Source organism: Cyprinodon tularosa, unplaced genomic scaffold (assembly GCF_016077235.1).
Source record: "Cyprinodon tularosa strain WSP-4 unplaced genomic scaffold, ASM1607723v1 ctg4, whole genome shotgun sequence".
Taxonomy (NCBI): domain Eukaryota; kingdom Metazoa; phylum Chordata; class Actinopteri; order Cyprinodontiformes; family Cyprinodontidae; genus Cyprinodon; species Cyprinodon tularosa.
In genome coordinates, this window is record NW_024039118.1 from 250,113 (window position 1) to 272,865 (window position 22,753).

Below are 22,753 nucleotides of genomic sequence, written 5' to 3' on the forward strand. Positions count from 1 at the left end.
TGATGACAATTGAATTTGCAAATCTCAGACACAAATTATATATTTTTAATTAGTTAAGTTTCTGTTTACCCTATTCTCAATCCACTTATACCATTTTATTGCAAATGATTACTGTGTTTGTGTTTAAAAAAGAAATTGGCCACAAATCATTAGAGTTTATCAGCACAATTAGAGGTTTTTTTTTAATTAGAGATGTAAAGCTACACTACATTATAAATTGAATGTAGTCTAATGGTCTATGGGGCCCTTGAACTGGAAAATAGAGTTCTATTCTATTCTATTCTATTCTATTCTATTCTATTCTATTCTATTCTATTCTATTCTATTCTATTCTATTCTTTTCGATTCTATTCTATTCTATTCTATTCTATTCTATTCTATTCTATTCTATTCTATTCTATTCTATTCTATTCTATTCTAGTCTAGTCTAGTCTGGTCTAATGTAGTCTAGGCTAGTCAGATTGATTGGACAGTATGCAGCTGCTTTTTGAAGTCAAATTTAAGTAGAAAAAAAAGTTCAGAATTGATCAAATGACAAAACAAAGACAATCCCAAATATGGGCGGTTCTAGACAGGAGCCAATTGGGACCAGAACATCTGCAGAGCAAGCCCTGGCCCCTGTACTGAAAACATACACTGCAAAAAATAAAAAAGAAATAAATAAACTTTTTCTAGGTAAGAAAATTTGCCAATGAAACAAGATGATGGATATTTAAAATAAGACTAATAAAACTCCATACTATAAGGGCAAAAATATCTCTTCCTTTGTCAGATCACATTTATCTTCTCAATTTAATGGCCCTTATTTTAAGAAATATTATTAATCTAGACTCGTTTTTGCAGCGAAATATTAAATAAAATTCTGAAGATGGCAGTAGCTGACAGAAGACAATGTAACTGATTTTCTCTTGGACCAATTTAATATTTGTCCTTTTACAGTTTACATTAACATTTTTTTTTATTTGTAAATTACAATCAGCTCTAGGTTTCAGGTCTATTCAGATGGATATATTTTATCTGTTAGATGGGGAGTCTGGAACCTTGGTGTTGTGGCTCACTGTATATAGTAAATTATGCACTCGTGCCCTGTTTTTATTATTACTTTTTGTGTGTGTGTATGTGTGTGTGTGTGTTTGTCATTAATATACGGAATAGAAATAGGTCCACTAAAAAAAAAAAAAGTTAACTGTTTTTCAAATATTATTTTAGTTTAATATGGGAAAAAAGTCAGAATTCTGACTTTTTTTTCAGATTTCTGACTTTAATCTCAGAATTCTTAATTCTTCATCCCTCAGAATTCTGACTTTAATCTAAGAATTCTTAATTTTTTTCTTGGAATTCTGACGTTAATCTCAGAATTTTTAATTTTTTCTCAGAATTCTGGTTTTAAGAATTCTTACTTTTTTCTCAGAATTCTGACTTTAATCTCAGAATTCTGCCAGCTAACAAACATGTTAACATCAAGCAGTAGCCATGACTTTTTTTTCTCGGAATTCTAACTTTTTTCTCAGAATTCTGAATTTTTTCTCAGAATTCTGACTATAATCTAAGAATTCCTACTTTTTTCTCAGAATTCTGACTTAAATCTCAGAATTCTGACTTTTTTTCTCAGAATTCTGACTTTTTTTCTCAGAATTCTGACTTTTTCTCAGAATTCTGACTTCAATCTCAGAATTCTGCCAGCTAACAAACATGTTAACATCAAGCAGTAGCCATGACTTTTTTTTCTCGGAATTCTAACTTGTTTCTCAGCATTCTAACTTTTTTCTCAGAATTCTGAATTTTTTCTCAGAATTCTGACTATAATCTAAGAATTCCTACTTTTTTCTCAGAATTCTGACTTAAATCTCAGAATTCTGACTTTTTTTCTCAGAATTCTGACTTTTTCTCAGAATTCTGACTTCAATCTCAGAATTCTGACAGCTAACAAACATGTTAACATCAAGCAGTAGCCATGTCTGTTTTAGAGATTATCTCTCTTGTTTTAACAACCTTCTGCTCTTCCATTAATGAAATAACATCATTGGGGACCCCTTGGCCGCGTAAAAATTTGTTACTGACCCTCCCAAACAACTCACATCTTTGTCAGTGAAGGTGAGTGTTCCCATATCTCTTCCTTCATGGTGCCCATCTACATTAAGATCCAAAATTCTGAGATCAAAGTCAGAATTCTGACTTTTTTCTGATATAATACTGAAATAAAATCTAAAAATCACATTTTTTTGTTTTTTCATATGCCCTAATCCTCTTCCATATTAATTTGTTCTGTCCTTGAAAAAAAAAAGAAAGAAAACGGTCCCCTCGGCTAAATTTAGTCTAGAACCGCCCCTGTAGCTTGTACTCAATAGTATAAATTTCTCTGTCACGACTTTTATTTTGTAACTCTTGACCGGAAGTTCTCCTCTCTCATCCCGCTATGTCGACTCTGCCTCCTCTCGCAGCTCTGAACGCGGCCGAGCAGCAGGGGAGAGTGGTAGTGAATGTGTCTTAGGCTCAGTTTAGCTGTTTCGAAGAGAGAGAGAGAGGAAAAAAAAACAGAAACTACAGCAGAAGAAGAGAGGACCAAACCCCGGCTCACCCTGGACTATGATAACCACTACACACAGGCCGGTAATAACGGGACGACATAACGGCTTATTGCACATCTGTAGCGCATAATGAAGGCATCCGCTATTCTTTACGGCTTTCTTTCCAACGTTTAGCCACAACACTATTTATAAATGCGTCTCTTTTTAGACGCCCTCTGAAGGAAAAAAAGAAAAGAAAAGAGGGGTGGGGGGGAAAGCTAGCTTGTCTGGAATTGTGTTGAAAAATCCTCCTCCTGTGGCCTTTGGAGGACAGTGAAGTCATTTGAGAAGGAGAAGAAGAAGAAGACCCGTCCAGATCATCAGCCCTGATACTTTAACACTGGGAACAGAAGCGACGCGGGGCTTTCTAACCGTTCCAACCAGTCAACATCGACTCGTCTCTCATTTCTCCTTCAAATCTTACATGGTTTTTCATTTCTGAGCCGTCATCTCCGACCCTTTTGTGGGTATTTATCCCCCCTTCCCCTCCTCCCTCCGCCAAATTAAAGGATGCCGGATCAAATATCGGTGTCCGAGTTTCTCTCGGAGACAACAGAGGATTACAATTCCCCGACAACGTCCAGCTTCACCACCCGCTTGCAGAGCTGCAGGAACACGGTGAACGTGCTGGAGGAGGTAAGAAAGCGCAACAACAATGCGAGTTATTTACCGTAAAAAAAAAAAATAAAAAAATCCCTGCGCTCATAAATCAACACACAGGATGCATGCAGTCCACTTTAAATGCTTGTGTTTCACAGATGCTTCACAGACAGCAGGCAGAGAAAGAGAATAACTGCACCTGTTGCTCTAAAAACGCATTTTTAACCATTAAAACAACAAAAAAGCAGGTGCACCTATAAAAAAGGTGAATATTTCAAATGCATTCAGCCATATTTTAACCTCTTTACCTAATCTCTTTTATCTGAGTCAATCTTGCAGCCCTGCCTCAGCAGATACGTGGAGTGTTAATATGATAGAGGGATGAGGATGGCTTTTGTTGGAGGAGTGAGGAGGGAAATGGAAGGATGTGCACTCAAGGCCTGCAGCTCTCTGTGTTCAGGATTACATAACTCAGGGCTTTGGAGTGAGCTGCCAGGCTTGTAGCCCAGTGTGTGTGTGTGTTTGTGTGACAGAAAGACCTATTTTAGTCACAGGCACTCAGATGTGGATCCCTTCCCTTCTTACATACACGCAGGCTTGAGTGCATTTTATATTTAGGTTTTAATAAAGCCTCAGGATGTGTTTGCATGTGCGCTTCTTTTTGTTTTGCAGCATTGGAGCAGCAGAGCAGCACACACCTTCACTGTAGTCCTCTAATGGCAAAATGTGACCTAATTTCCCCTGCTTTGAACAACTGCATGCCCAAATTACATCAGAGCTGCAGTACTTAGAGTAATAGGCCATGTAAGGGTGCATGAGCTTTATATGTGACACCAATATTTCCATTTGCAATGCTTTGAAACACAAATTACATCAGACTAACTTAATAGGGAGATGATGAGCTGGAAGTATTTAAACATTTTGCTCTGTCTGGTGTCATTAAGTTTAAAACTTCAGCAGCACTTCAAACATTTGGCACAAAATATTAGCAGATCAGTTTGGTTTGTGGCTTTGTTATGTGTTGGTCTACTTTAGGACTGAAACAATCAGATTAATTGATTATTGAAATAATTGTCAACTAATTTAGAAATTGATTAATCATTAACTGGAGTCTAGAGACTTCTAGAGACTTTAGCTGAGAGAGCGGCTCATTTAGAGCTATAATTATACCAAGACTGTAAAAAATATATAAACATTTTGCATTTAAGTTGGAAAAAAAAGCTCCATTGGGAACACCTGAAGTGGAAAAGTTTTAGTATCACCTGGTTTAATTTCGTAAAAAATCTTCTTTAAGGAATCTTTTGCTATCCGAATAATAATCGATTCATTGAAAAAAATAATCTACAGATTAATCGCTTTGAAAAATAATCACAAGTTACAGCCTTAGTCTACTTAAAAAATATATAATTGCTGAGGTTTTCACGTCACCAGCTCACTAACCCACTTCAAGCACCTTGGATGTTGCTGAATTTATGCCAGCGTAGACCAAATAAACCAAAATATATGAAAAATGCAGTTTGCATGTGTATTCATCCCCCCTTTACTCTAACATCCATATATGTCTCCTCCTAATTCACCTAAATGAAATCCAGTGCAGCCTTCAGAGAACACACAACTGGACTCTTCCTGAACAAACATCATCATTGAGAGCAGATAATACAGCTGACAGGTCAGGGGAAGGAGTTGGTTAGGTTATAAAACAATATCCCTGGCTTTAGTCTCACAAAGCTCTGTTTAGTGCAGCAGCTGACAGTGTTAAGTGTATAAGACACTGCTAACTTACAAAGGCATAGTTGGCAGCCTAAAACGATGTGAGGCTCAGAGTTACCTTAGAAGAGCTGCACAGATCCATGACTGATGGGAGAATCTAAGCAACAAGATCCTCCACAAATCAGGTGTTTATACTGTAAGCCATAAATTAAAGAAAAAAAAACAAGTTTGCACCTAATGAGTGAAATAGGCTGTTCTGGTCAAAATGCAACACTAAAAGTGATTATCCCCATGGTATTGCATGGTGGTGGCAGCATTGTGGTGTAGACATAATTGCTATCAGCAGGAACAGGGATGCTGAGCCAAGTAGAAGGAAAGTGGATGGAGTAAAATTAAAGGAAGTCATGGAAGAGAAAACTGCTACAGGCTGCATAGGACATGAGACCAGATGGATGTTTTAGAGGTTTAGTGATGTAACGACAGAGAACAGCTGGTTCTAAGGGGCCTGAATGCAAAATACAAGCCACACTTTTCAGAGTTTAGTTTGTGAAAACATTATGCACTGCTTTGTGTTGATCTGTCGCCTATAATCCCAATAAAGCAGAGAGAAGGGAACATGAGGAAATGTGGGAAAAGGTCTACAGGGTTCCACTGCTTCTCACTGCCGTCTAAAACCTCAGACTTTAGTTTGTTTTATCGTATTTTTAGAAGAAGCTCTACCCAAAGAGCAGAGTGAAGGGCTGTGTTTATCTCCAACATGGAGCCACACTCTTGAGTCTGCTGACTTTTAACAAGGAGAAGGCTCGCATCATGAATCACCTCCCTGGCTCTGTGCCTCTGATCCGGAGAGGCCGCTGCAGCACAAACGAAAAACATCTGTCGGACAGGGCCGCCATGTGTGCGGGGCTTCAGTAGCCGCTCTGGAATTTCTGCAGCGATCACATGACGGAGAAGACTATTATGCTGGCACTGAAGAGGGAAAAGAAACAGGAACATCCTCCTGGGAGCTTAAAACAAAGGCGAGATGCACCGTTAAAAAAAGCAAAACGTTCAGAACGGGAAATACCCGAATGAACGAATACTGATGGATAAATGCTTTTTAATGAAACACTTTGTCCTATTAGCGTATTTCAAGTGTTGCTTTGCTTAAGGTTCACCTAAACTCAATTCCTCTACCTATTTTTCATCTCCTTAGTATATTGACAGGGTAAATTATGCAAAAGGTAGGGCGTGAATATTTCATACTGTAACCTGAGGGGGAAATTTGACCCAGCAGAAGCTTGTCATTCTCCCTGTGCTTCCACTGAGTCATCGGGAGGAGGAAAAGAAACCTACAAGCTGCTGCAGCATCCTATCATCTTAATTCAGCTCAGAATATGAATTATTGATCAGTTCACGCTAATGACACGAAAATATTCACGACCCGCCAGCCTCTGCCGTTAGAGATCTCCTCTGTGGTGTTTACAGTCGGATCAGCTCAGAAGTGAGGAAAGCATCGAGCCGCCAGATGGAGAGATAAAGTTTTAAAAATAGCCTCTCTGCCTCGCCTGCCTTACACAAAGGAGACGGAGGGGGGGGGGGGCTTTAGTGGGGGTATTATTGTGTGTGTTTGCTGTGTGGGTGGCAGACCGGAAGCCGGTGGATGTGTCTGGATTTTATTTTTGCTGTCATCTTTGGTGCAAAGCAAAACGTGGTGGTGTTGTTCCCAGAGTGCACTTGGCTAGGGAAAGAAAAAAAAGAGTGTGTGGAGGTGAGTGTGTGGTCTGGAGATAATCCATGTGTTTATCAGCAGGTTTTATGAGGAAAACGGTAAATAAATATCCTGAGGTGTTTTGTTTTCATGTCTGATCATTCGTAGATTTACCTTTTTTAGATTTTTTTTTGGGAAAGTTTTTAAGAGCTTAGTTAGCTTTTCCACTTTCATGATTTTTCTTGTAAGTTAAAGAGAACCGGATGTTTGTAGCATCCATCCGTCCGTCCGTCCGTCCGTCCTTCCATCCATCCATCCATCCATCCATCCATCCATCCATCCATCCATCCATCCATCCATCCATCCATCCATCCATCCATCCATCCATCCATCCATCCATCCATCCATCCATCCATCCATCCATCCATCCATCAGGAAGAGGTCATGTTTCCTCTTTGAGTCTCCCCTGTTATGCCTCCTTTTTTCTGTGATCTAAGCAAATATCAGCAGCTTGTACCTGTAGTTGGCCCCCGAGGAGCCGTGTAACGCGTGTCCCTGAACCCCACAGATGGACCTCTGCGTCACTGGGTTTGCTTTTCTCCAAAACCACAGAGAGCCACAGCGGCGATGCAAAAGGGGAAACCCTCACTGCGTTGGCATTCCTTTGAGCATGCCTTTCCCCTGCACCACATCACATGGAGTGGAGCAGAAAATATGTTGACTTTTCACAGTCGCTCCATTCAAGCATGGCCGGACCTGACCTGAAGGGAAGGGCCTTTTATATATATTCTTTCTTTTATATAACAGGCTTTTCTGTCAGCCAGTGACACTGACTTTAATGCTATTATGTTTTAGAGAAAAAAAAGTATAAATAAAAGAAGAGTTATTTAGCCCTTTGAGAATTTGTTTTATTAGAAGAAAGTCATGAAAAGTAAGGAAATGAAAGCTGAGTACAGGGCTCCTCTTCTTTTAATTGATCAATTAGAAAAACAGTCCCTTGTTGGGCTTTAAAAATAAAAACTGGGTAATAATACCAGACATTACGTCACAATAAAAACACAAAAAAACAAAGAGGAGCACTCGGGATACTCTGGTTTCTCTGGTGGTCCACACTCATTTAGGATGGTGTTTATGCTATCAAAAAGGATAGCATTAACTAATGTTTTCCTCTCAGAGAGTATCTCTAAAGCTATGTTACATAGTCACGTATGTTAGGGCTATTAGCCTTTTTTATTTTTTATTTTTAAAGATTTCCATGACAACCCTGAGTAATTATCCTAAGGTCAGGATGTCAGTTTACTGTCAGAAATGAAAGATTTCAGTCCAATCTGAGTCATCTTCTTGCATTTAAGGCATTTTTTCTCCATTTGTGGCAACAGTTGAGACCTGCCCCTCATTGTGTGTCTAACATCTTCACCCCACACCTGCCATTTATTTTTGTTTATTACAAAATAATTATAGCCACATGATTTCCAGATATTATGCAGCAATGGTAAACCTGAATATTTTGATGCTATGCTTTTCCACTGCTGGGATATTTCAGTTCTTTTGGGTTGGATTGTTCCTGTTTTCTATATACACTGGTTTTAAAAAGACTAGAGTTTATATATATTTATTTATCCAGGAGTTAATAGCTAGTCTAAATAGAAACCTCACCCTAAATTGTAGCACTAAATTGGATTCAGAAAATAAAAAAACAAAAAAAAGCCTGACCAACAAATGGAGCAGAGAGAATAGTGGAAAGTCTCTGTTGAAAACAGCTTCCTAAACTGTGCCTTTCTCCCATCACTGATACTGAAAATAATCTTATTTGAGACTTTTCTCGATAACAGCTTCCACACTGAAAGCTTGCAGAACTCAGTATGTTGCCTTCTCTAATCCCAAAATTTTTTATTCTTGATGAGATGTTTTTTTTCCTTTTCCCAATTACACATCAGAGCTAGTGGAGCTGAAATAATAATTTAGATATATTTTGCATATTTGTTTACAATACACATAGAAATCAAAGTCACCAATGTTGCATTAATTAGATCAGAGGCTAACTAAAAGGGAAATTAGAAGAAACAAATGACCACGGGTGCTTCTTTAGCTCTTTAATCTGGTTTCAGTTTACTTTTATGATTTCACAAAAGGTGTCAAAAAAGTCACCTGACAAACACTTTGTTATGCACATCATGATTTTACCAGTTTCTAACGCATCTTTGAAATTGTTTCAAGAAAAAAAGCCAGGTATCTTTTAACTCTGTGTTTATAATATATCTAGGTTAGGAAGAAAGTGGCCCGACCTTTGCCAGATCTCTTACCCTTCCCTCATAACCCACTTTCCTGTCCAGATACTTAGAAAAATAAAACAAAAATAAAAGCCACCAGAGTCTAAAAAACAGTTTTACACAGGAAGCACTGAAGATTTAAAACTCCTGCAGTTTATTTTTTCTATGCTCATGATTTGATCCATGAACCAAATTTAGCTGAGACTATTTTTTTCTAGAGTGAGACACTGCTAAATGTCCAACTAAAACTCAGCATAAACACATCATTGTAAAACACTATTATTGTCTCTATGTGTAAAAGGATAGGGATCCCCGCCCCACGCTTTCACTGCACCTACTCATGACGCATCAGGAAATGCCTTCTGCGTTAAAACCCTCTGGATTCACACATAGTTGGATGCAAAAGGCTCTGCCTGAAAAAGAAAGATGCAAAACATCAGTAATTGTATCTGAAAGAACAAATTCCCTGTTCTAAAGTGCAGCATGAAAACATAGACTATTTATTCTAAAACTCTGGGGTTGTCTGGCTAGATCCCAGCAGCACCTGAGGCGGTTTTACCCCTCCCAATGACGCGCCATCATGTGAGGCTTCAGTGCCGCCACATGTGACATCCAGACCGACAGCAGGGAGTCAGCTGCAACAATAGCGGCAAAGATAACTGAAAACTGAGGCTTTCTTTTGCATTTTCTCCCCCAAACCATCCTCTATTCTTTAGAACAGAGTTGGATCATTCAATTTTGAAGAGCTCAAATCCTTTTGTGTTGATTTTATATCCTTATTTTGGCTGATAAATCAGTTTTCATATGTTTTTCTACTTAGCATCCCTCCCACCTTTAACAAAAAAAGTAGGCCGAAAAACGGCAAAAATGGCAGGACTGCTTTTTATTATGTGCAGCCTTATATAACAAATTTGAGTGCGCACTATTTAAGTCTTCCCCTTTGCAACATTGTCGCCGAGGAGTGCAGCTGTGTCGCAGTCAATTATTAATGAAGTTGTGGCTTTTTATTCATTGTCTGTCCCTTGTGTCTCCAAACATTGAGAAAGAGGGCAGTTAAGTCCTTTAGCAGAGCTGCTAACGGGTCATCTTGTTGGTGTTAACTGCATGTTATAAACATCTCTTGATTCTATAAGCCACTCAGATTTACTTGTATTTCATGTGATATAATTATCCTCCTACTGTAAGTTAACTTTGGGGTAGGTTTGTTTTTAATTTATGTATGCCTTTATTTGTTGACAACAACTGACAACCAGGTACAGTGACAACCTTCGGTGGCTAATAAGGCCAATTTATGCTCCTAACGCTTAGCCTTTGCAACCGTCAAATCTGTCTCTGTGTGAGACAGACCTCAAGTGGAAGTGTGTAGACAAAAAACAGCTGTGATTGGTCCTTGGTATACCTTTTCGGCTGTCTGTGTGGTCGTCCTTCTCGATTCGGTGCCGGGGCGCAGACATTTTTAAAAACCGAGGAGTAATAACAAGAACGGATAATCGAGGAGCTTTGGAAGCACAACCACTTGTACGATGCCTCAGCCATGTTGTTTTGGAAAATAAACACTCCCGCCGGCACCGCTGAAGAAGTTCTCAGGACCATCCGCCGAAGTTCTCGCAAGTTCTCCAATAGGCTCCCCCTAGCGTTTTGGCAGGAAATTGCTGTGCGTCCCTAGAAACTCCAGACCGACGTTGCAGAAGCATACCAGCAAAACTGGTTCGCGACCAGAGCCAAGTGACATTTGATGTGTGTGGTTGCAGAAGTATAATCTGGCCCTTAGCCTGAGCAACTGTAAGTCTGTGTGGTTTTTTGTTTGAGTCGTTTTTAGCTTAGGTGATTTTAACTAGAAAAGCTGGTACACTAACTAACCAACTAATGGCTTGAGTGGCTATTGGTCTTGTTGGCTTCGGATGTTAGCTTAAGCTGCTTGTTGGCTTACCTGTTGAGCTGTAACCTGAGTGATCGCTAGTTTCACATCTAAATGACAACGTTTTAGTTGTGATCTCTGTGCACACGACACTAGTAAAACCATTAGAAATGTACTCCCTCTGTGGCACTGTGTTCTTTTAGTCTTAAAAGGTCCCTGCTTAATCAGATGCCACTACTACATAATTCTGGGAATGTACCAGGGCTTTGCTAAACAGGAAGATTCAGTTTCTTGCATGTACATGAAAATGGAGACCAGGATGTCCCATTTGGAAGGGGACCGTAATTAAAAGCAGTTCTGAAGAACTTTCCGTTTTGGTCCATTTTGACACTTTCCAGTGGACAATAGCTGTATTGTTTGCCTGAAGAAAGACAGCAGTTCCCATGAGGACCAGGGCATAGTGGTATAATGTGCAATTGGATTTAACAAAAATTCTGTTTCCAGTGGCTGTGTGGACGATGAATAGCGAAGAGGTAATGGATGTAATTGTGGTGAAACAATGTCATTTGACAATGTTGAAATTAAACTTTTTACTTTTTTGTGCTGTATTGCTGCAGTGTCTCGTCAAAGTTGCATAGTGCTGGTGGTACGGTTTTTCCACCTGGATCTCCGGTCTTTTTCTTTCATCATGTCCCTCAGTTTTCGCACAAACTTGCCCCCACTTCCTCACCTCCTCGGCCGTATGTAGACCAACAACTAGTTCGTGATTTTCCCTCTTGCTTTGTGGTGTGGAATAACATAGCGCAGACCATGCTTCAATATTGGGCATAGAACAGAAATATCTGCGACAAGCTCATTGCTACACACTGCTGAGGGAGGATAAGCAGCCCTTTACACTAGGGATGCACAATATTGGAATTTTGGCTGATATCCGATATGCCGATATTTTAAAACTCATGTAGCCGATAACCGATATCGATACCGATGTAAAAGCTGGACAAAAATAAGTAGTCATTGAAAATAGCAGTTTTGTTATCCATTTCTGACACTTTGAAAAATAATATACTCAAACATATTTTCATATGCTGATATCAAATTGATTTTTAAAAACGCGGTATCGATCTATTTTACTTTCAAAATCTCGTGAAATTTCATCCTTCTGTTACAAACTCTCGTGATATTTTGCAAATTCTTGTGAAATTTTGTTAGTAAAATAGATCGATACCGCGTCAATATATCAACATATAAAAATATGGCAAAAGTTTGTGAATTGGGGGATTTTGTAGCATAATGATGACATATAGCAATATTTCATTAGTAAAAGAGATTGATATGGTGTTTTTAAATGGCAATATATCAACATATGAAGATATTGTGATATTTTAATGTATCAATATTTTTTCCCTCGTCTTTAGAAGTTTTTAAGTCTGTAAAAAATAAGTTTGTGAGGAAGAAGAAGTAGTATTTTTTTTTTAGACTTTAGAAACTCAGAAGCTGATCAAATATCGGGTTAAATATCGGTGGGGTGGCCGATGTCCGATATTCAGTTTTAAGGCCGATACAGGCCGATACCGATAGGGGGCCGATTATATCGTGCTTGCCTACTTTATACAGCTAGGTTATCAGTCATAAGCAAGCACATATCTTACATCAAAAGTGATGAACTGACGTTACTCTGAGCTATGGAAGCCCAAGAGGTGCTTTGGTTAAAAAAAAAAAAAAAAAAATCTAGATTTGCCAACAGTTAAATCTTCATTAACAGAAAATATGTTTAATCGGTTTTATCGATCCTTGACGTAACTTTTTTTTTTCCAATTCAGTTCATTTTAATTTGTTTTTGGAGTATGTTTGTTTCATTTTATTAGCTTTTATTTAAATAATACTTTGTTTTAGTTTTTTTTTGTACTAGTTTTGATTTTTCCATTTATACATTATACATTTCAGAAATGTCAGTGCTGTGTTCATGAATTTTTGTAAATATGAAATAAAGACTAAACACAAAATACCATTTTGTGACAATTCTACTCTTCCTGAGTAGAATTGTCCCCCAAATTGGGACTTACAATTATACCTAAAACTAGCTTACGATTTGGACCATTACCAAGTTTAAATGTGTTGTTCCTTGGCATGAGGAACACCTCTGGTAAAAAAGGAAATCCGATCATACATTTTCAATTCATCCTGCTAACAAACCCACAACGTTCCGTTTTTTTGTGTGTTTGTGATGCTGAGGCTGTCGGTAGTCACTGCTGCCACCCTCTGGTTTAGTGGGGAACTGCTTGTTCCACCAAATATCCCTATCTTCTAATGTTAGAGAATCTTTAAAAAAACTTCCTGTATTCAGGTTATGATCTGGATTAGGGCTGCAACAAATTATATTTCCAAATCAATTAATCCGGCGATAATTTTTCGCTTAATCTATTAATAATCACATAGCAAAAGGTTCCTTGCCTTTTTTAAAATGAAATTAATCGATTAATCACAATGAATCCGATTAATCGTTTCAGCCCTAATCTGGATCATAACCTGAATTAATTGATTGTTCCCTGGCACGAGAGACATTCTGATAAAAATTTCATTAAAATCCTCCCATAACTCTTCAAGTTATCTTGTACACAGACGAACAGACAAACACGCACACAAGCACTTCTAAAAACATAAGTTCCTTGAAGAAAGTAATAAACTGTTTCATGAACAAAGAAAAACAGTTCACATCAGCTTGCTAGGCAAAACAAAGTGTGAACCTATAATTTTAGTACATGCCTGTTTGTTTTGAAAACATACAAGACAGTTTACAGTTATAGTTTTTCTCCTTTAATTGCAGGTTTTATTTATTTCAGATTTTTGCCTGAATAGCTCTGAGCTTCTCTTTCCCATGAGAGTTTCATGTTTTTCCCCCTATTGTTTAAATGTTGTAGTTAGTGTCCCTATTCACTTCTTTTAGTGTTGTATCTAAAATTCCACTATTGTACACTATCTAAATGTTTTACATACTGTACAAAACTGTTTTGTATTATAAGCAAACAAGCCCCAGCGGATGACTGCTGTATGGATTATTAATGTCAGTTTGTTAAAGATTCTGCACTACATTTTTATATGATAGCTTCAATATTTACATTTACAATTCATATTTAAATTGATCTTTTCTACATAATACCAATTCATTGTGTATGTAGATTTGTTGTATATTAGATACTTTATATCAAGAGACTAACTTTAAATCTGAAATATCCTTCAATACTTGGATATGTTTATTGTCAGAACTAGATTGGTTTGATTGTGCATAGTTATGGAGAAATAAAATGGGATCGTGGAATAATGCCAGGAATGCACTAACCCTCACCGACTAATATCCCACCGTTTAAAAGAGCATTCAGGCAATACTTCTTTAAATTCCTCCCTTCATGTTACGTTTTCTTTTAACCTGTTTTGGGTCTGACGCAGCAGGAGGTGAGGCTGTGTCGTATTACTTGTTTGTCGGCTTGTTTGCTGAAATCTGATAATGGTCTTCTGGCCACAGCTGTTGGCCTACCTTCCTCCCACAGCTGCACTGCGTATATCATCAAGGGCTGTTAGCTGGCAGCGGATTAGCTGTGGAGCAGACTTTCCTCCGGCGCTCTGATCCTCTGCTGTTGCCTCAGATTTAGGTGAAGAAGAATGGGTCAGTGTTTCATATATGTCCGCAGACCTTCCTTACATGGATTGGTTTGTGTGTGCTTTCTTTTATGACGTATGATATAGGGCTATAAAAATGTATTTTGTATGGATATTTTTGTTATAACTGTTGCAAATCACTTTAATTTCTTTTGATTAACTCATAGATTTTGTAGACTTTTTTTTTATAATGATTTTACAACTTTTAACATGAACACTTCAACTGCAGCAATCTTAGCCTGGTAGACTAGCCCAACCCGCCAGCGGCCAAAACCTTTTTTGCCTGCGAGTGGTCTAGCCTTGAACAATGCCCCAGGCCCTAGAACTGGTGGGCCAATCACAACGCAGAGATGTGTTTTGAATTTTTGGATGCAAAGCGGGCAGCGTTTTGAGGCTGTGACGACAAAGCTGCACGACGCGTGTGGTACTGTGTTCGAAAATTAAGCAGATAGATTTGCCGTCACAGGTCGTAATTATATACTGATAATGTCCACTTACCACAGCTATATTCCGCGGAAGAGCGACAAATATCCTTGGCTTGTCTGTGTCTTTTGTGTTTTCGAGGGAGTAGACTCCCTAGCTTTTTTTTCCAGCACCTGTTCATTCTGCGGGGACACCTGCTTCGACCTCGTTTTCAATCCACCTCCAATAAATTGCCAGATCTCTTTCCAGTCTATTAAACACTTTTTTACAAGCTCAACAGACTCGAATGGATTTCCCCGGTGTAATTGAGAACTTTCTGTAACCTTTCTGCCACTGACAACGGTTGATTTGAACTTTGGAAAAGTTATATCCAGTGGTGTGCTGCACCAGCTACTCACATGTCTTTGGCCAATAGGCAGAGACATGGTTTGAAAAACAACGGGTTGTTCTCATCAACAATCTTCCGGTGTTTCATTCAACCGGGCCAGACTAAATTACACATTTATTCTCACATTTAGTCTGGTTTATCAGGCTACATTAACTTACAACCTTACGTATTTTATGGGGCCATAAAGTATTTAAAAACCAAAACAAAAGCCTGTTTGTAAGATATACAAAATAAAAAAGGAAACAAATTTGATCCCAGTCACATGTATAATTAGTCAACAATCTGCCCCCACTATTATAGTCATCATTTATTTGACTTACTGTGTCTTTAATTGAAAGGAAATTGGTATTTTTAAACTAGTTAATAAAAAAGGAAATATCAATAAATTTGTTTAATGCTTGCTGGCTCCTTTTCACTGATAGTGCTTCAAAGAATTTTCCCTCCTCATGGATTTCTCCTTTTTTTTCCTTTTTTGTCACACTTAAGTGTATCAAATTGATTTTAATGTCAGACAAGGATAACCTCAGTAAATACGAGAGTCACTTTTCCAAAGATGATTTCATTAATTGGTGGCTATTAGACTGAAAAACTGGAAGTCTGTAGCTGTGTCCGAATGTCTGCCCTAATCACTATATAGTGGTTACGTCTAGTGGACTAAAAATTTCCCACAATGCACCAGAAAAAAAGATCAAAATTTTAACGTAGCCCGAAAAAGTAATTGGCATGTTAATTTTATAACATGGGGTGTCACCCATGTCAACATGGGCAACAACAACTGCCTCCAAGCATATGGGATGACTGAAAATGAGCTGTATTCAATGCTGTGGAGGAATATTAGCTCAATTTATTACACATAAATGTTTTAATTCTGCCAAATGATGTGGTTGTTAAGGTGTGTAAAAATAAGAAAGTTTAATATGGATCTGATTTCATATAATTGGCTTTAACTAGGGGCTGCATGGTGGTGCAGTTTTGTAGCACTGTTGCTGCGCAGCAAGAACATTCTCCCCGTACCTGCATGGGTTATCTCCAGGTACTCCAGCATCCTATCACGCTCTAAAACTGAGTGTTAGGTTATTTAGTGACTTACCCTTAGGTGTGTGCATGGTTGGATGCCTAGGTGTTGCCATGCACTAGACCCTTTACCCTGCCTTTCACTCACAGACTGCTGAAGATAGGCAGCAGCGCCCCCCACTGACCCTGAGGGATACGTTGTAGAAGATAGATGGATGGATATAGTTTGACTAGATCACTTCAAAGATGTGTTTTTGATTTTGAGCTGTTCCTAGATGAACTTGCTGCTTAGCTTCATTGTCAAGCTAAATGGGCCCAGTGTCCCTAAGCTTTAGGTCATGAACTGTTGGTCAGGTGTTCTACAGCATTTTCTGTTTTAGATTAAAATTTCATTGTTTGATGCGTTAACGCTGACGGTCCATGTCCTGAAGTAGCAAAGCCACTACGGCTGAAACAATTGGATAAAACATGACTGATCGATCATTAAAATAATCATCAACTAATTTTGTAATGGATTAATCATTAACTAGACCCACCCAGCAGTAATAACACAATTTTAAAATATAATAGATGTTATGCATTTGAGATAAAAACAAACAAACTATTATTTCCATCAATGTTCTGTGTCCAGAACTCCTCAAGTATAAAAGTGTTAGTTTCCTCTGGTTTGAATTCTGAAAAAAAAAAATATTTCTTATGCAACCATTTGCTATCTGATTAATAATTGTTTAATGGAAAAAAATTATTGACAAATGAAATGATTATCAAGATTATTATTAGTTGCAGCCCTAAAACAACCCCAGACCATCACGCTACCACCACCATGTTTTACTCAATTTTGTCCATCAGTTCTATACCACCTGTAAAATGCTCCACATTTTTCCAGTCAGTCCACAAATATTTTGATTTTTTTTTTCTGGGAAATGAAAGGCTGTTTTGTTCTCTATATTTATCAATGTGTTTTTTTTAAATCCAGCTGGAGCCATTTTTGCCCATCCATTTTCTCGTTGCGGAATCAGGAACCTCGACCTTAGTGGAATGGAGGTCTGCCTCTAGATGCCATTCTGGGTTCCTTTGGGAGTTCCAGCATGTGCTGTGGATCTACTCTCTGTTTAATCCTGGTAGGCCCTCCACTACTAAGAGGGTCCACCCATGGCGTATTCCTCCCAAGCCCTGTTGGTTCACCACGGCATGGATCAAACAATACAGCAATGTTTGTGTTAACTTTAACAAATGACACCAAAGCAAAACAGGGGACTCCCTCCTGTCACTAAGCTCTGTTATTTAGGAATGCTAAGGTCTCTTATTTGGCTACAGTGGAGTCAGAAAGATGGAGCTAACCTAAACATTTTAACGACCATAAGGTGGACAGCCTGCTATAAACTAAACTTTATTCCTCACTTGAAAAAACGTCAAGGTGAATATTAACAACACTGGTACTGAGGAAAATTTAGCTGATGTCCAAATAGATTACATGTTACATCAGTACAACCATAATCCACCCTGCATTCAGATACAGCTGTGGATTTTCACTTTCTCCACGTTTTCTACTTCCATGATGTTATTTGCACATTATGTTCAGTCGGTTCTGAAATTAGCTGTTTTCTTTTTTCTGACTATGCCATTTTTCATTAACTGTGTTACGTTTACTTTCCTCAGTTCTTTTTTTTTATCCTTTGCTGTACATACCTTCTTTTATTTTTCAACCTTTTGAATTTTGCTAAGCGAATTTCTGCACAGGGTATGGTGAATGGTATTTCTATTTTATTCTATTCTATTCTATTCTATTGCCTCTTTTTGTCAGGATTGTTATGTGGCTGTTGTCCACCTTTTATTTTTTATTTCTACCTTAGGTTGAAGTTTGTTATTTCAGCCATTTTGTGTTTGTTCAAAGAGTTGCAGTGCTTAGATTTTCACAAAACAACGCCAGCTGTTTAAGCTGTAATCCTTTACATGTTGGGAGGTCCCATTGGAAGTGCCCTTTGAATAGGAGGTAAGAGTTTGCGTCAAGCATTGCAGGAATTGTGCATTTATTCTGCTCTGTTTGTCCAGTTGCTGAAGTGTCCAAATGGTCCGTGGGAGTAGATACACCTGTGGTTGTAAAATGTCTTGAGTTCCACTGTGTGGAGTTGCATCAAGTGTGAAATTTGAGACGCAGCAGCAGGAAAACTTCAAGGAATGCCGTTGAGCTCTATGGAGAATCTGTGACTATGGCCAAGGACTCATAGCCTGTTGGATCGGAAAAGCTATTTAATGGCTTGAAAAATGTTGCATCTATTAGTGAGTGTTGATTCAGGCTGCACATTCCTTGCATTCAGGGCTTACAGATTTATGATGAGTGTGACTTTATGGCAGCATGAAGAGCCAGAAGGCTTTTTAAACCTGTGGTTTGTTTTAGCTGTTATGAAATTTCTTTTAATCCAGTCTTTCCTCTCTGTTGTTGCACAAATTAGTTATTAATTACATTTTTAAATCTAGATTTCTAAATTTAGATTGTCACATGTTTTTGGTATTTATTGCAAAAACAAGAAAAGACACAAGAAACACATTCCTGTCTTTATTCTTTTGACACTAAAGCTGTAACTACATTGAAATGCTGCTTTGTTGTTTATTCTACCTGAATGAAATTCATCCTCTTAAGGTAAACCTTTTGTCATTAGTGCCACAATAAATCCCAATTCTTGGCACAATAAATTTTCTTGATAAATAAATCTGTTTGTCCACTTCTAATATCAATACAGTGAAGAGTTTTCTTTGTTCTGTTTATATTGAAAATGTTCTCAAATTAAAATGTAGCGTGAATTGTACTTACAGTTAAGTATTTTCCTGATCCTTTTCAGTATAAACGTAATTATGCAGCAAAACATATTTAATTGTTTTGGTTGTATTATACCTTTATGCTCATTGGCACCTCTAGGAAAAGTTTGTAAAATCACTTAAGTAAACTGATCTGTCTTTCGTATTTTGAATAACATGGAAGGGAAAAGGGGACGCATATTATAAAGGGTATAGCTACAAGCTCCTGGCCAGTAAGTGGAGCGCTTAGTCAGGTCCACCAATGCAAATGCGAACCTTTGGTAAGGTTTCCGACCACCTCTTCTGTCCAGGAGGTAAGCGGAAACTTTTGCAGGACTTCTAAACCTTTTGGTTCCTAAAGTCGTGCTCAATAACTTGACCGATGTTCACAACCATTTGGCTTCTTTTTTCTTAGAAATGTGGCGCCCAGAAAAAGCTATTTCTCAGCTCTATCTCAAAGCTACTAGGATCTGGCGATGCCTGAGCTCTGTCTCACTTTAACCTGTTACTCCAATTGGTTCAGAATCCTTTTGCGTCGTCGACGTCAGCATCAGATGCAGTATGTTTTGAAAATGTAACGTTTCTGCTAAAAAAAAGAAAGGTAGAAACTTTAATTGAAAGTATAAAAAAAAATTGAAAGTATAGATGAAATTACTTTAGCTCACTTTTTTTAAACATGTTTAGAGTTTTCATAATCTGTATTACGAAGGCTATATATATTAATTTTCTTTTTTAATCTTTTAATAACTGAACAGAAATTCTCCGCCCTATTTTTGAAGATCATATTCCAACAAAAAAGATTAATTTATTTCATGGTTTTTATACAATTTTATAAGTATGAATAGACAGCAGTTTAGGAGGTTGGGGTCTGTTCTCTTACTGGTTCGTCACCAGTTTAACCCCCCCCCCCCCCCCCCCCCTTTCTCTTTTAGTTGTGTTGGACTTGGGCAACTACTTGCTTTGTGTTCCTAGGACCTGATAAAGCAACGTATAAGTACCAGCCATTTACCATTTTACCACATAGTAACGGGGATATAGCTTGGATCTGGAAGTTTTTTCCTGGATTACCCTTCTTATTTTCCCTTTAGGTATATTGTGTGTATATATATATATATATATATATATATATATATATATATATATATATATATATATATATATATATATATATATATATATATATATATATAAATATATAAATGTTGTAGTGTGTGACATGATTCATGAAACATACTTGTCTCTATCAAATAAACGAATAAATAATTAAAAATAAATAAATATACATTATTTTGTTGAGTGATTAACTATACTGACTGAATACAGACCAAAACACCACTAAGATTTGACAAGGTGAAGTCCTGAATTAAAAGTGAGCATCCTATGTGGATTTAAAGGGGCCTCAGAAAGTTTTGATTTAAATACTGAAGAATTGATGTAACTCTATTAGTGCTGCAATTGACGATTATTTTGCAAATCGATTACTTTTTTTTAATTAATCGATTAATAATCAGAGAGCAAAATGTTCCTAAAGAAGATTTTTTATGAAATTAAACCAGGTGACACCATTTTTTTTCCACTTGGGGAGTTCTGGATAGAGCATATTGATTTTTTTCATCTTAAATGCAAAATTTTTTTTTTTTTTTTACAATGTTGAGATAATTACTACTCTACGCGGGCTGCTCTGTCAGCTAAAGGCATGCTTTACAGTCTCTATACTCCAGTTAACGATGAATTAATTACTAAATTAGTTGACATCTATTTCAATAATCGATTAATCTGATTAATTATTTCAGTCCTAAACCCTCAACTTTATGATAAAGAAAGTAATGAAGATCATCTAGTGTTTTAACTGTAAGATTGTTAGGAATCTATTGTTTTTACTGGCAAAATGAAACCCCTTCCTAACAATCCAAAAATATTATTTTGAAAGATGCGAACAGTTACTCTATTCAGGAACAGTTGATGCAAAGAAAAACAACAATGTAAATGAACCGGTGCTCCCTGTTATTTCTATTTACAGTTGATGAGGTCTGATATTTATTCCAATTCTCATTAGAAATTAATTCCTGACAGTTCACACAAAGGCTTTCTGCTGCTGTGATGCAGAGTGAGTAAAACGCAGTAAGCGTGTGGGTGTGAAAATGTGCGCACCAATCAAAAGAAGCAGTGAGCTAGGTGAGAGCTCCTGTAGCACGGGGGAATCTAATACTGCTGCATGCTCAGTTTGACTTTCCACTCTCTGACCACACGCATGCGTGATGGGTCCTATGCAGCGTCTCTTGAGACATGCAGCATCTTTGCAGCTCAGGAAGTTATCCACGGCGCACAGGAAAACTCACAGCTGAGCAGTTCGGTTTGGTCTGAGAGAGCAGAGGATGCAAACAGCTGGATCAATAGCAAGAGAAACCATAACGTCTCTTTATGAGATCTTTAGCATCTTGAAAAATATTCATACACATTGATCCTTTTCAGATTTAGTCCAACATTAATGTGATTTTTTAACATGGATAGACCTACACCAAGTGGTTCATTGTAGTGAGATATAAACAATAATGCATGGTGCTGAATCCTGAAAGGTGTGCTGTGCAGTGCATTTGTATTGAAATCCTGTCTGGCAGTACTGTATTAAACTTTTCTCTACAATTACTACAGCAGGTCCTTTGCCAATGTCTATATGTCCTCTTTGCACCAAAGGTTTCCCTTGTCTTTGTTACAAAACAGCCCAATCTCAGTCAGACTGGATGGAAAGCTAAACGGTTTCAGGGGTTTTGCATTCTCTTTTTGGTTTTCTTCCACGAATGCTCTTTTATTTAGCTTCACCTTTCCTCCAGTGAGCTCTGTCCATTTACCTCTATCTGTATGTTGTGCATGGAGACTTACCGGTAGCTTATAATCTCCTATGATAAGCTGCAAACAAGTATTTTAGAAACTTTTTGCAACAGCCGTTTTCTTCTTGCCAGTTGAGCCGTGTATATCGTCAACAGTCATGGAAAGATTTTCCCACCTGAGCCGTGGATCTCTGCAACTCCTGCAACCATGGGCCTTTTGTTTTCCTTTCTGATCAGAGGTCTTATTGCCCCTTCAGGAATCTAATTGATTTATTAGGGCTCTGATCAGAGTCAGAGGTCTCTGAGTGACTCTGATGTCGTAAACTGGCTGGTTTAAACATATATGTAAATTTGTACTGCAGATGAAAGGCAATGAAGTCTGGGGTCATAACATAGTAACGTATAAAAACTGCCATAAATTAACACTATTTCTCATGGCTATAGCAAGTATGGGTGAAATGCTGTGGTTTTGGCTTCATTGTGTGACATTGTGGTGTAGGTGTCAGGTTAGAACACAGGAAAACTGATATTTGGCCACAGAAAAGCTACAGACTCTGATGTCAGGGGTATGGTTCAACATGTCATACAAAAGGTCATTGATAAAGTGATTTCCATGTAGAGATGATTTCTGCCCAAAACTATTTAAATCCATCCATCCATCCATCCATCCATCCATCCATCCATCCATCCATCCATCCATCCATCCATCCATCCATCCATCCATCCATCCATCCATCCATCCATCCATCCATCCATCCATCCATCCATCCATCATGTTAGACACAAATATTACCTGGTAAATAAAAACAGCTTAATTATTTTTGAATATGTACTCCATTAACTTTCCTTATTTAAAGAGAAACCATTTTATTTAGATTTATAGATAAACATTAAACCATATCCTCTTCAATAATATGTTGATATTTGAAAAAATTACTTAAAAATAGTAAAATAA

General features: G+C 37.7%; 1 protein-coding gene across 6 annotated transcripts in view; it reads left to right on the forward strand.

Moving 5' to 3' along the window:
• The first annotated feature begins 2,440 nt into the window (after positions 1-2,440).
• Positions 2,441-22,753, forward strand: part of asap1b (ArfGAP with SH3 domain, ankyrin repeat and PH domain 1b) — an 80,338-nt gene continuing 60,025 nt past the window's right edge. For 5 of the 6 annotated variants that reach the window (XM_038297915.1, XM_038297912.1, XM_038297916.1 and 2 more), the window contains exon 1: positions 2,442-3,203. In XM_038297915.1, coding sequence (XP_038153843.1) covers positions 3,078-3,203 — 126 coding nt within the window. In that variant the 5' untranslated portion in view covers positions 2,442-3,077. Of the gene's footprint in view, positions 3,204-22,753 lie in introns of all 6 variants that reach the window. The other variant, XM_038297918.1, reaches the window with a different exon arrangement.